The 14,627-nt window shown below is 34.5% G+C and overlaps 1 protein-coding gene across 4 annotated transcripts in view; it reads left to right on the forward strand.

The window, feature by feature from the left end:
• Positions 1–14,627, forward strand: part of ZDHHC21 (zDHHC palmitoyltransferase 21) — a 69,286-nt gene that overhangs the window by 34,470 nt on the left and 20,189 nt on the right. For all 4 annotated transcript variants that reach the window (XM_074361555.1, XM_074361554.1, XM_074361553.1 and 1 more), the window contains one exon: positions 14,420–14,536. In XM_074361555.1, the coding sequence (XP_074217656.1) occupies positions 14,420–14,536 (117 nt within the window). The remainder of the gene's footprint in view (positions 1–14,419; positions 14,537–14,627) is intronic.

The raw sequence follows: 14,627 nt of genomic DNA on the forward strand, positions 1-14,627 counted from the left end.
AGCTGTTCTTTTGAAGATGACATTTACTGCATTGATTGAGATTTTGTAAAGATTTATGATTACTTGGTTTTGTCTTCATGAAAGACTAGTTTCAGTTTGCCTTTTCTCTTCTGATGTAGCCTTTCAGGAGTTTCTCAGCTGGAAAATTCAGTGTTTACTGTGAATTTTGCCTTCTCCTTATTGTTTCCCCAGCTCTGTGAGATTACAGAAAGCTCTGAGCCTCCAATTCTATTTGATCTTTCATACAGTACTGATTATGAATCAGCAAATGCCTTAAGACAAGAAGCAGTGCAAAATGTAAGACTCACCTTAATGCATTTCTGTCCTTTCTGGAATCTTGGCCCTTTAAGTCTTAGCTAGTTTGGCTTCATTCCAGAACTTGGCTTTAATAAATAGCTTATTAATTTATCAAGTAATTGGATTTTTATCTGGCTTTTAGTAGTGTTCTTATTGGGAGAGTTTGTCTCATACAATCTCTTCCCTCTTAGGTGTCATTGGTAGTAATACTTTGTTTAAAAATTTCTTCCGAAGTTATTTTAATCATTGCTGCCTACCTACAAAACTCCAGAAGAGAACACTCTTGTCGTAAACTATGTAAACAATATCCTGTGGATACTCTTGTAATCAAAAGGTTTGAGAACTCTTGTGCTGTAGAGAATGGGAGCCTTGTGCTGGACTTTATAGTATTGGTAGAGATTAACCAGATGCAGAGATGAAGAAGTCATTGATGGACAAGAAAATAACAGAAGACTTGAGGCAGCTAATTGGAAAAATTGGTTTTAAGGTCAAATTTGTTCTAAGTTACTAATGAACTGTATAGCAAATATTTTTAAGGCTAAGTAATAGAAAATTGCCCTTACTACAGCAGTATTTTTGGTGATGACGTTTATTGTATTGTTTTATAAAGGTAGAAAATTACCAGTAATTTCAGTACAGAAGTCACCACCATGACCATTGGTATTTAAAAAAAAAAAAAGCTTCATAGTGGAATAGTCTCCAAACAGTCCTGCTCCATCAGTTTTTTCCTAAGTTCTTACCTGTCTGTCATTTTCCTCTGAAACAAACAAGCAAAAAAACTATATCCAGCTTTTCATTTTGTGTGTAAAGTTGTCCAGAGAGTATCATAAACTTTGTTCATAAACCTTGCTACTCTTTCTGTTATTTGGGGTATGGTATAAAGATGCTCAAATATCCCTCATTGTCTTTCAATATTGTATTAATGATTACTGTGCATCTTCCTTGTGGAGAAAATAGTACAGGTAAAGTATGCCGTGGGCTTTGACCCTGTGTTCCTCGGTCAGCCAGAGGAAGTGAAATCTTTAGTCTGCATTTTTCTTTATACCCTTTCAGGTAGATAGATGGCAGCATAGTATCTTTTCTGGACCATCTTTGAATTCTAAAGCTGAGTGCTTATTCTCTGGGTGGGAAAAGAGTTAACAACTCTTTAGGTTTTTGTCCCCCCCCCCCTTTTTTTTTTAAGGTGAAATGTTTATTCATTAAATAAGAGAAAAAATGGATTGACTTTTTAACTTGGTGGTGATGTCACTTAACCTGTATTTAGTAGAAAAACTGGTACATGAATGGTTAAGCACATAGAAAGAGAGTTGAGGGAAAGCAGGCTGTTCACAAACTCCGGGAAATAAAGGATTTGGGGCCCTGATTTTCTTCCCATTTCTGTCTTCTCTTGGCTTTCTCTTTTCAGGGTGGTGCTTTCTGTGCTGGACTGTTTTAATTGCTTTGCAATAGCCCCATTGTTTTTGAGAGTAACTTAATGCTTTTTAGATTTCTTCTTAATCTTTACTTTAAAATACCACCTATCATGGACTTTTAAGGATTTATGGGTTCTTCCTATGTGAAGTTTTGAGGAAATACTTTAATATATCTTTCATTTAGGGAAGGAGGTAATAATGGGTATAGGAGATAAGGAATTTATTCATCATGAATCAATGCCCAAAATAAGGATTTATTTTTGTGCTGTAAATATTGAGTCATATTCTTAGTCTTACACTAAAGAAGTCCTACAAGCCTAAGAAGAATTAGTATTAACCATTTTCTTTATAAATAGTAACTAAAAAAACTTGTAATTCTCAGTTAATATTAAAACAAAAATAGCTAGAAAAATTACAAATTTAAGTAGTAGGCCTCTCTCTAAATAAATGGGGATAAATTAAACATTTTTAGTTAGAATCACAGAATCCAAAATTAATAAAGATTACAAACTTTGAGATATTTGAAAAAGTTTTTCAAAAGTCAGCTGTCAAATTAGTTTGACCATCATTTATATTTATCATGCCAACATAATGTTAAATTTTACTTAAAATCCTATTGAGACTAATGTCTTGCTTTAAGTAGTTATTGGGATGAAAATCATTTTAAAGATTTCAAAACCTGTAGATTAGGTAATGATTTAGCGTTTTAAATGAATGAAATAGATGAATGTTAAAGAAAGTGAATTTTCTTTGGCCAAGGTCTGTATTTGACTATTTTTCACATAGTTATTTTAAATGTTTATAACCAAATACCTGGTCATTTGGCATATTATTAAATTATGACAGTGTACTTTATTTTATTTTATGTTAGTTATTTACCAAAACCAATGTTAGAAAATTATAGCATTTTAATTAAATGTGAAGGAAGCTATAAATTATAATCATAGAGTATACTTTCTAAAGTTTATTATTTACTGATCCGTGCATATTTCATTAGTCATATGTTTTGTGATTTTTACTTACATTATTCTGGATTTGTAAACATTTGATTAGTGGAAAATGTCAACTCATTTAAAATATCCTTGAGAGGATAAGTAATATTGTTTCTGTTGTACAGAAAAGGTACTGAGATTCAGAGAGGTTCAATAACTTGTCTAACCCGAGAATTACCACTTGGCAGAGGTATGATTTGGGCCTGTTTCTGCCTGTCCCTAAGTCAACGTTCTTTCTGTAGTACCAAATCGGCTATTACACTTTCTGCATTTGTTTCCTGAGGACATTTTTAGCAGATTAAAATAAATGCTTAAGCATCACAAAATTTCTTCTTTAGAGAAAGTTCATTGAATCTCCTAATTGGTAAATTTATACTTTGCTGTTTTCATTTTTCATTGAGACAACTCATTTTTAGTAATTTATCTAATATAAAGATCATCAAAATGTCTTATAAAGGCATTATAGTAGGTTAAAATATTTTTTAAAATATGTGCCTACTGACAGTCTCATATTGTAAGCAATACTGTCTGTTGCCTTGCTACATGAGAAAATGAGGTTATTTAATAAAAAATCAGTTTTTAAAAATTTAAATAAAAAATTTGTAGCTATTAGTGTAGAGATTATGCAACTAATCGTTTGTGGCATACCATTTTAGTTCTAAAGTTGCATCTTTTAAATTTTTTTTAAATGGAGCAGATTCAGACAGTTTCCAATTGATTCTTTTATACCTATTTTTATATGAAAAGGAAAAAATTAATGTACTAACTGCATTTCAGGCAATGGGGAGAGTGACAGGAGAAGCTACAGGGATGGAAGGGAGAGAATTTCAATAAAAGACATGCTGCCAATATTCAGAAGAGGAAAATAAATAATGTTTAGAAGTCCAGCCAACTCTTCAGCTGGGAAGATACATTATTATTATTCCAATTAGCTCCTATCTAATAGTGTTGCTAGGGATTTGATGTCAGATAGAACCACGCCACAGAATTATTTGCATAGCTTTTTGGCTAACAAAGAATAGAAATAGCCAGGAGACTTGGTTGCAAGTAGCTTGGAATATTAGTAAATCTCTTTATAATTTATTTTAATCTTTTTACGTAATCAATCCTAAAGAATCCTGAGTACTTCTGTTATTTATTGCTATTTTAAAAAATAATTTAGACTTTACTCAGTATTTATATAAAGTCATTTATTGTGGTCACTTTAGAATGAGTAAAATTGATGAAATATATGTTCAGTTTGTTTTTGGCAAGGATAGTCATGAATAGCCAAGAATAGTGTGGAATTCAGATAAATGTGAATTGAAAATTATTTTAATGCTAGTATGCAGGTAATTTGGTGTTTCTGTCCCTGTATCCTGAAACGCTAGTGAAGGTGTCATCCCTGGTAAAATTTTTCTTTCCTTTTAATTAATTTTCTTCCTCCCCTCCCCTCCCCTCCCCTCCCCTCCCCTCCTCTTCCCTTCCCTTCCCTTCCCTTCCCTTCCCTTCCCTTCCCTTCCCTTCCCTTCCCTTCCCTTCCCTTCCCTTCCCTTCCCTTCCCTTCCCTTCCCTTCCTTCCTTCCTTCCTTCCTTCCTTCCTTCCTTCTTTCTTTCTTTCTTTCTTTCTTTCTTTCTTTCTTTCTTTCTTTCTTTCTTTCTTTCTTTCTTTCTTTCTTTCTTTCTTTCTTTCTTTCTTTCTTTCTTTCTTTCTTTCTTTCTTTTCTTTTCTTTTCTTTTCTTTTCTTTTCTTTCGACTTAGAAAGTATGATGTCAGATTATATCATTAGTTTATATTTGTAGAAAAAAATGAGAGTACCTTGTTATTCTAAAAATTGTCACTTCTGTATGTCAGTATATCCTTGTGCTTTTAGGAACAGATGGAACAAAGAAACCTTGTGCTATATCTTGACCTTGCCCTGCAGTGCCAAGTCTACAGAATATATATCCTCATTAAATTTTACATAGCTAATTATTTATGAATATTATTGCATTTAGCATAAAGATTTAGCAGTTTTATTTCTCTCTAAGAGTGTTTTGGTCACTTTGAGCTTAAATAGTTAAACCCTGGCAGCAATTTATTATCTCACTTGTCTTTTGCTTTTGTCAAACACTATAGCACTGTATTAAATGGTAAATGTAGCAAGAAAATATGTTATCTTGTTTTCTTATTGAATTGTTCCAACTTTTTCTAGAGTTTTTACTGCTGAAACAGGGAAAGATAGACAGAATGATTTAACTGGAATATTTTACCCTCAGCCATGAATCTGGTAGTCAAGTGCCTGTGAAATTTGCTCTCTAAGAAAGCTGTATTTATATATGTATCAAAATTTAGTGTGTAATTCTGAACACTCAATGATAGCCACGAGTTAGGTATGAATAGTAATTTTTTTCATTTACATATCAATTTCCATTAGGATGTAACAGGACTGAAAAAAGTACATTTTACCTGGGGTCTCGGGGTGAGAGAGAGATACACAGAATAGTCCTGTAACTTTTTTTCTGTATTGTTTAATATAATGATGAAACTTAAGATGAGGCCCATTCCAAGAAGTGCTGATAAGCATGGATGTGATAAAATTTTACTTTATGTAAGAGTTTGTCACATAAACCTAATTTCAGCATGTGAAATTGGTTTTTTAGCCATTTTGAAAATTCAAATCTGTATACTTTAGATATCTTAGTTGTGGTCTAAGCTACAGGCTACCTCCACTTTTGAAAAAACAGAGAGAACAAACCCTTCCAGTAGTACAGCGAGGGGAGGAGGGAGATTTTGCCTCTCCTCCTTGCCCACGTGACATTGGTAATGATATTTGGAGACATTTTGGTGGTGTAGAGGCCAGGGATGCTGCTAGACATTCTACAGTGCATTGGACCATCCCCCACGTCGAAGGATGATCCGGCTCAAAGTACAGTAGTGCTGAGGTTGAGAAACTCCTCAGTAGGAGGAAGATCACAAATACCTCACATGTTAATTTTCAGACTAGTCTCATAAAAACACTGAAAACTACTTATAAATAAAAATTGCTTCCTACTGATTAATATAAGACTATTATCATTTTATATATAAAATTTTATTCATAAAACAGTTACTTTAAAAATTATGAACTCTTATTAAATCATTTAACCATTATTTATTGAGTGCCTGCTATATGCACTGGTGCCTGTTCTAGGCTCTGAGGATGCAGCAGTGAATGTAACAAAGTTCCTGCATTAATTAAGGAGCTTACATTCTAGTTGGGGGAGAAAGGCAATAAACAAATACATGGTATACAAGATCAGTATTATGTAGTGTAATAAAACTGGATAAGGAATAGAAAGTAGTGACTGATGGATGATATAGTCAAGGAGGGCCTTTCTCATAGTGACACTTGAGCAGAGATCAAGCAAGTCACTGATACTGGAAGAAAAAGCATTCCCGTGAGAAGAAAGAATCAATGTCAAGACTCAGTTGGGAGTATGCTTGACATTTTCAAGGAACAGTAAGGAGGCCAGTGTATCCTGAGCTGAATGAGTTAGGGAGAGAGTAGAAGGAGATGAATTGGGAGGAGTGAGGGCTGGGTTGGAGGTGGAGACTTTGTTTTGTTACGGTGTTTAATGGTTGGGACTCTGGAAGCTACTGAAGTGTTCCGAGCAAAGTTACACAAACTCATTTACATTGTAGAAAGACAACTGATTGCTAGGAAGAATAAATTTAGGGACAAGGATGGCAGCAGGAAGACTAGTTACTCATGATTAAAATATAGTTCAAACAAGAGATGATTTTGGGCATGGTGCAAGTGTTGAGAAGTGGTACTTGATAGTTTAAGAGCTAATAGGATTTGGTGATGATTCGGTGGTGGGATGTAAGATAGAAAGTGACAAGCTGAGGATGATTGCAAGGTTTCGTGTCCTGAACAACTGGAAGAATAGACATAGCTTTTTCTGAGTTGGAGACACCTAGAGGAAGAGTAGGTTTTAGGAAAAAGTTAAAGATTTTCATTTTATTCATGTTTACTTTAAGGTGCCTATTCAACATCCATGAAAAGTTAAGTAGACAGATGTAGGAGTCTGGATTTCAGTAGGGTGGTCTGAGCTAGATATATGAATTGAGACCTTTAGGCATAAAAATGGTATTTAAAGCCATGAGACATTTATCTCCATCTGATATTTATTCATGCATGTACATAAATAAATGTACATGTACATGCATGAATAAATATCAGATGGAGATAAATACTCAAAAAAAAAAAAATAGGCCAGGGGGATAGGGGATGCTCGGATTTTCTGTAGTTTGGTGAAGGAAAAATGAGCAAGCGGGCCCTGGTAAAAATAAACAAATGGGTCTCTGATAACATGATATTTAAGCAGAGACCTGAAGAAAGTAAGGGAGTAAACATGTGGATGTCCGGGGAAAGATATCCCCATATCTTTGCTGGAAGAACTGATGTAGCAGCCCTGATGTGGGAGTTTGCATGGTATGGGAAATAGCAAAGAAATCAATGTAGTTGGGTCAGAGTGGTCCAGGAAGAAAGCGGTAGAAGGCATCAGAAAGCCGGTCTGACTCCGCCTCTTTTTTTTTTTTTTTTTTTTTTTTTTTGCCTCTTTCTCTTATATCCTTTTCTATAACTTATTTGACATTTTTTTGTCTCTCCTTTGCAGGCCATTTGTAACTAAATTTTATTTTTCATTTTGCTGTATATATTTTGAAAGAGCTCTGTTTCTATTCTAAAATTAAGAAAATATTTTTATATTTCATCATCACAACTCTGTTTTTACTGTAATTTTATTTTTTAATTGTTTTTAAACTTTTTTTATTGAGTTATAGTCATTTTACAATGTTGTGTCAAATTCCAGTGTAGAGCACAATTTTTCAGTTATACATGAACATACATACATTCATTGTCACATTCTCTTTTGCTGTGAGCCACCACAAGATCGTGTATATATTTCCCTGTGCTACACAGTACAATCTTGTTTATGTATAATTTTATTTTCATACCATTTATATTATAAAATATAATACACATACATAGAAGTGCACAAAAATAAAATACAGTTCAGTGAATTATGGCCAAGCCTCTTTGAGCAATATTTACAAGATTTATTCTTTTTGTTATGTTAGTTACAGTTTATTTTCATTGCTGTGCACATTGCTACAAATATTCATAGTATTTCATTTCATATAAAATAGTTTATACGTCCATTCTACTGCTGGACATTTACATTGTTTCTGGTTTGGGGCTGCTGCAAGTCATGCTGCCAGCAGCAGCCTTGTTCACATCTCTTGCTCTACTTGTGTGTGTGCTTCACTTGGATGTGCTGCTGGAAGTGGCAGTGTTCAAAGGTTATGTGTATGTTCCTTTAGATACTGTTAAAGTTTTCCAAAGCAGCGGTACCAATTCAGAATCCCCACTAGTAGAGTGTGTAAAAGTTCAGGTTACTTCAGAGCCTCACTGATACTTGTTTAAGTCTTAAAGTTTGCCATTTTGGTGGGGATGAGTAGTACTTCATTGTGTTTTAATTTGCATTTTTCCAGTAACTGAAGGTATCAAGCCCTTTTTGTATGTTTGCCAGTCATATGAATAGCCTATTTGGTGCAGTGGGTCTGTTAAAATTATTTTGCCCATTTGGTAGGGGGTTATTTGACTTTTTTCCCTCTGTTAATTTTAGAATGTTTTAAATTTGAGTCCTTTTTGATAATGTATGTTGTAAATATCTTCTCTTTGGCTAAACTTTTCACTCTTAATGCCGTGTTTGATGAACAGAAGTTTTCAGCTTTAATATATTCCAGCTTATCCAGTTTTTCCCTTTCTGGGTAGTGCTTTTGGGGTTCAGTTTAAGAAGTATTTTTCTATCCCCAGTCCTCATTGTAATTATCCTGCATTGTACTCAAATATATTTTTCAAATCTCTGCCTGGAATTGATTTTTGTGATTTTTATGAGGATGGGGATGAGGATTTCATGTTTTCACAGATGGATATCCAATTGATTCAGCACCACTGCTTGGACAGATAGTTCTTTCCACTCTGCTGTGCAGCACCATCTTTGTCATAAACCAAGAGCCGTGTATGTGTGTGTATCTATTTCTGGTTCTTTTCTAGTCCATTGGTCTATTTATCTGTCCTTGTGGTTGTACCATGTTGTTATAACTGTAGTTTTATAATAAATCTTATTATCCAGTAAAGGAGTGTTTCTCAGCCCCACTTTTTTCATTATTATTGCTTCCCTTAGGAGCATTTTTAGTCATTTTCTTCCCTTCTCTCTGTGAAGTTAAATACTAAGGGGTAAGATTTGTCAGGTAGGATTGATTTGTGTACAGCTACAAATCACTCTAATAACTAAGATTTTTTCCCCCAAGAACTGGTTTTCTCCCTCCTGGGGGCGATGCTATCCCTATTGAGAATGCATGCAGTGGAACAAATCTTCCACCTTGTTCTTTTTATATAGGAGTGGTGTGCTATCCTTTGTATTTGTTTTTCCATTGGAATTTAGAAACAGCTTACTTAGCAATTTACAAATCAAAACAAAGTAAAAAACTCCTACCAGTAGATTTTTATTGGGATTGTATTAATTCTGTGCATCACTTAACATCTTTACATCACTGAGTTTCCTGATCATAAGCATGGTATAGCTGGAAACATGGGTAGTACTATAATCATGAGTGAGTAGTTAAAATTTTTCTGAAAAGGATATTCACAGATTTACTGATGAGTTCTAACTCTATGTATATATGAAAGGAAACAATAATTCCAGTCTTATGAAAGCTCTTCAAAAAAATGGAAAAAGAGGAAATTCTCCCCAACTCATTTTATGTGTATTGCATATGTTGGATACATAACCTATCAAGGATAACAAGAGAAAGAAAGAAAATTAGACGAGTCTGATTATAAACATAAACAACCCCTAAACAAAATTTTCACAAAGTGAATCTGATTATATATAACCAGCCTGATTAAGTTGAGTTTATCTTTGGAATGAAAGGTTGTTTTTATGTTAGAAAATCAGTCAGTATCTGTTATCACATTAACAGATAAGGGAAAAAAATTTGTGTGAAGACTATGTATGTATCAGTGTATGGAAAACAAAGATAAAAATCAGCCTCGTTCATGTTATAAACTCTTAGCAGACTAGAGCTAGAGAACTTTTTTTAATGACATAGAAGCTTCCAAAAAAAAAAAAAAAAAAAAACCCAAAACCCAAACAACCAAAAACCATACACAAAACACAACACAACAACTATATAGCATGCTTAATTATGAAATATTCACCTAGTTCCCTCCAGGTCGAGAGACAAGGCATTGGTGCTTGCGAAGCCCCCAACACCATTGTTACTGAATGTAGTGCTAGGAGTTCTAGTCAATGCAGTGAGGGGGGCAAGAGAAAGAAAGAAACGGTGGAACTGCTGAAATAAATAAAACTGGCATTACACTTAGATGGTATGATTGTGTAAGTAATCTATCCATAGATTCTTTTGGATTTTTAAGAAAAGTTTGAGGTGTGACTATAAAACAGTATTTTCAAAAATCAATACTATATGCTAACCAACAACACTTACACAGTGTAATTAATAGCAAAACTGTATGTAATAGAATTAAGAAACTAAATTCCTAAATTAAATCTGACAAAAAACAAACCTCTTGGAGGAAAATTGCGATGCCTAATGAGAGAATATGTGTGTATGTCAGAGTATGTTGTAACTTGAAATCTAATTTTAAAATTTTAATGGAAATACAAATTGCAGTTGACCTTTAAACAGCACAGATTCAGACTGCATAGGTCCACTTCCGTGCGGATGTTTTTCCATGGTAAATGCAGTGCCACATGGTCCATGGTTTGTTGAATGCACTGATGCAGAGGAACCATGGATGTGGAAGGCCTACTGCAAGTTATATACAGATTATCCCCCGTTGCTCAAGGGACAAGTGTATCTAGAATAACCAAGACATTCTTCTTTTGTTGAAGTATAGTTAATTTACAGGATCGTATTATTTTCAGGTGTACAACGTAGCGATTGAATATTTTATAGATTGTACTCTATTTAAATGTATTACAAAATAACAGCTACATTTCCCTGTGCTGTACAGTGTATTCTTGCTGCTCATCTATTTTATACACAGTAGTTTGTATCTCTTAATCCCTTACCAAGACATTCCTGAAAAAGAACAAGATGGGATGACTTGGCCTCCTAGGTATGGAGAGTTACTACAAAGCCATAGTAACTAAGACGTGCTCACTGGTACAGGGATAGCCAAATCAGAGAACAGAATAGAGAGCCCACATCGGACTCACACACGTATGGACACTACTTCTGATCACTGAGGAAAGGACAACTTTTTAGATAAACTGTCCTGGAGCGATGGGGGACCTTTATGGTAAAAGTCAGTTTAGAACCCTGTGTTTCATTGTACACAAAAGAATAAACATTAATTCCAGGTGGATTAATAAGCTGAATGTGAAAGGTAAAACTATAAAGCTTTTAAAAGCTTTAGAAGATAATATAAGAGGTTGTTATTATCACCTCAGAGTTGGGAAAGATTTCTTAAAGAGGAAATAAAAAGCACAGTAAGAAAAGATGAATAAATTGGGCTACGTTAAAATTAAGAACTTGGGGTGATCAAAAGATGCCATGACGAGAATGAGAAAGTAGACTCCGAGCAGAAGATGGTTGTAACATGCAGCTGAAATATGGTAGTGTCCAAATGTCTGAAGAATACATCAACAACCTTTATCTTTAAGGTGTGGATAAGGGAGAAGATGTGATGGGGAAGAAATACACTGAGGCAAGCCTTTGTGTGGTTTCAAATGTTTGCATTCTCTTCTCTAAACTGAACTTGTGTTTTATGCATTTATCTATAAATAAGCACGTTTCTTAAAAAATGGGAAGAAATGAAAATGTTAAAGAAATATAGTTATTGTAATAGTTTTCTAGGGCTGACATAACAAAATTCTACAGAGTGGGGGCCTTAAACAACAGAAATTCATTTTCTTATGCTTCCGGAGGCCAGTAGTCCAAGGTCACGCTGTCAGCAGATTGGTTTCTCTGGAGGCCTCTCTCCTGGCTTGCAGAAGCCACCTTGTCATTGTGTCCTCACATAGCCTTTCCTCTGTGCTTGAGCATCCGAGGTGGTTCCTTGTGTTTCTAAATTTTCTCTTGTAAGGATACCAGTCAGACTGAATTAGTGCACACTCAAGGGCCGCATTTTAACTTAATCTTTTTAAAGGCCCTGTCTCCAAATGCAGTCACATTCTGAAGTACTGGAGGGTTAGGACTTCAACATATGAATTTTTGGAAAGACACAGTTTAGCCATAACACTGATTATGTGGTAAAGAACTTGAATAGCAAATGGGTAGTTGTGATTTAGATAAAATTTCCCAAGCCAATTTTTGGATTCAAAAAGTGCTATATCTAAAAAAAATTCTAAGATAAAAATAAAGATGTTGTGCTCTGGAGAACTGTGTTAAATCATTCAAAATACAGATTTAGTACTGATGTTAAGTATGTGTGTACAGTTGGAATACATTTGTTTTTGAAAATGTAAGAATGATAAAAAGTAATTTCTAAAGTATTTTACTCTTTTACACAAATATTCTTACACATAAATGTATATAGCCAAGCGAATAATGTAAACAGTTCTTTTAGTCTCATCTTCATCCCTAAAATTTATGAATTCTACTTGGCAGAAATTTAAAAAAATCTTTTCACCAGAGGAAAAGAAGATGCATTTATTTGGTCATATATGACATAGATCTTGACTGACAGTGGGGTTACACCCTGATAAACCCATCCTAAATTGCAGTTATCCTAAGTTGCACCATCTTAAAGTTGAAAAATCATAAGACGAACCATTGTAAATTGGGGACCATCTGTATTTTTATTATAGTAAGCTTTACTATATATAACACAGTATGTGCATTCCTAAAATTCTCCCCTCTATGCAAAGTCATGCAATGAAACACCACAGAGCTTGTGGGAAAATGAAGGCACAACAGGCAACAGCTTTATCAGTGACACTTAAAGGGTAGGAACCTAATGAAAATAGCACAGTTTGATACATGTTAACTAGTTAAGAAATACACTATAATGAACATTGCACTTCACCTTAAAAGAAACATGGAAGTTTTCTTGTGGAAGTGGGCATGGGAAGGGTTGCATTATGTGAGTTATTATGAAGTGATGGAGTGAGGGGCGTGTGGAATTGGAGGGGATATCGTACACCAGATGTGGATGAGTGTGGCTCACAACACATGTAACAGATTGAGGTCGCTGGTAGATGTTTGAGGGTATGTTTTGTGTATTCCTGTATGGCTTGGTTTAGCTGGGTGAAGTTTTTATTGTTCATCTAGATAAAATCAAGCATAAGCAAACACAAAATTCTTGTTATCCTGAAATTGTTGCTTAATGTATCAATCATGTTGAAACATATTTGTGTTTTCAAAAAGCATTATAGCATAACTTACTGTATTTAATTTTTTATGTATCCATAGCCTCATCTTTACATGTTTTGTAAGGATTCTCCATTAGGCTCTTTTTACTGAAATTTTGAAATGACAGCCTAATATGTGACTATTACATAACACCTTGAATGTCTTGGTGAATTTTAAGTTTTCCCTGGCTAATAAATTGAGTAGTTTGGATGTGGAATCAGAGTTTTGGCTTGAGTCTGGTGATCACTGTGCTACACAGAAAAGCATCAGTTTTTTCATTTTAAACAAGCTCATTGTGTTCAGTGACCTCCCTGTTTCTGGTATTGCTACCAGGATACTTTTAAGCCTTAACCTGAATCAGTATTTAAAAATGTGGGTGGTTATGGTTATGTTTTGGGATCCTTCCCATTCATTTATTGCTTTTTATCCACTGTGGCTATGTTATCCTGAAGCTTAGCAGCAAACAGATTTCCACAGGTCTTTGTTCTTTCACTGTCTCTCCCTTGGTCTGTCTGCTTGGGAACAGTGAGGGTAAGTGAAGTGGTTTCTCCGTGTTTTCCTGTCCTTCTCCCAGTTTCTTTGGATCACACTGAAGACCCTCGTTTTTATGCCCTGGGCCAGAAAATCAGTTTTCCCTCACAGCATTTCCATTTCTCCCTCCTGTCTAGGCCTGCCTTTATGTTTCTGTCCTCCTCTAGGCATGCATCCCTGTTAAAGCATGTATCACATTGTTTGGGAGTTTTGCAAAATTGGTCTCTCTCTAAATGAACTGTATACTTCTTGAGGACACAGACCATGTCTTGATAATTTTTACATTTGTACTACATAGCACAGTGTTTGGCAGTGGTAGTTAGGTGAGTGGATGGATGGATGAAATGGGCTTGAAAAGAGCTGTCCATCCTATTATTTTTGTTTTCCCCCTCATTTTGACTTAACAGCATAATCTCTAGGCATCTTGGCCTCTTGAACTTCAATACTATGAATCAGGCTTGTGCATTTAAGCTTTTTAGTGGTTATAATAAAATATCCTTTGTTTTTGTTTTTGCTCCAAAGAGCACATGAGCATGGCTAATTTGCAACCTTAGGACTGAGTTTTTCTGACAGTTGGATAGTAAAATCCTGTTTTTCAGCTTTCTGCTATGAATTAAGAAACACTTATTTTTGAAATTTTCAAATACTTATATATTGATTGAGTGGAGTAAACTCAAAGGGAAGAGACTAGTTCTTCTAAGATAATAAGGAAAAATGTTATGGCTCAATTCTTGGTTATTAATGCAACTGTAAGTAATTTTTGAAGTGTTTTTAAGACTTTCTTTTTCTTCTTCTTATAGGACCTCTTTGTTGTTAGACATGAGTTGGCCATAATGAGACTTGCTGCCTTCATGGGCATTACAATGTTAGTTGGAATAACTGGACTCTTTTATACTCAACTTATTGGCATCATCACAGTAAGTGTATTTTTAATGTAAAGTAATATATTTATGGACATGTTCCCTAATTATGAACTTAATTCTTAAAAGTTACAGAAAGTTTAGAAAT

The sequence above is a fragment of the Camelus bactrianus genome, chromosome 4, assembly GCF_048773025.1.
Source record: "Camelus bactrianus isolate YW-2024 breed Bactrian camel chromosome 4, ASM4877302v1, whole genome shotgun sequence".
In the NCBI taxonomy this organism is placed as follows: domain Eukaryota; kingdom Metazoa; phylum Chordata; class Mammalia; order Artiodactyla; family Camelidae; genus Camelus; species Camelus bactrianus.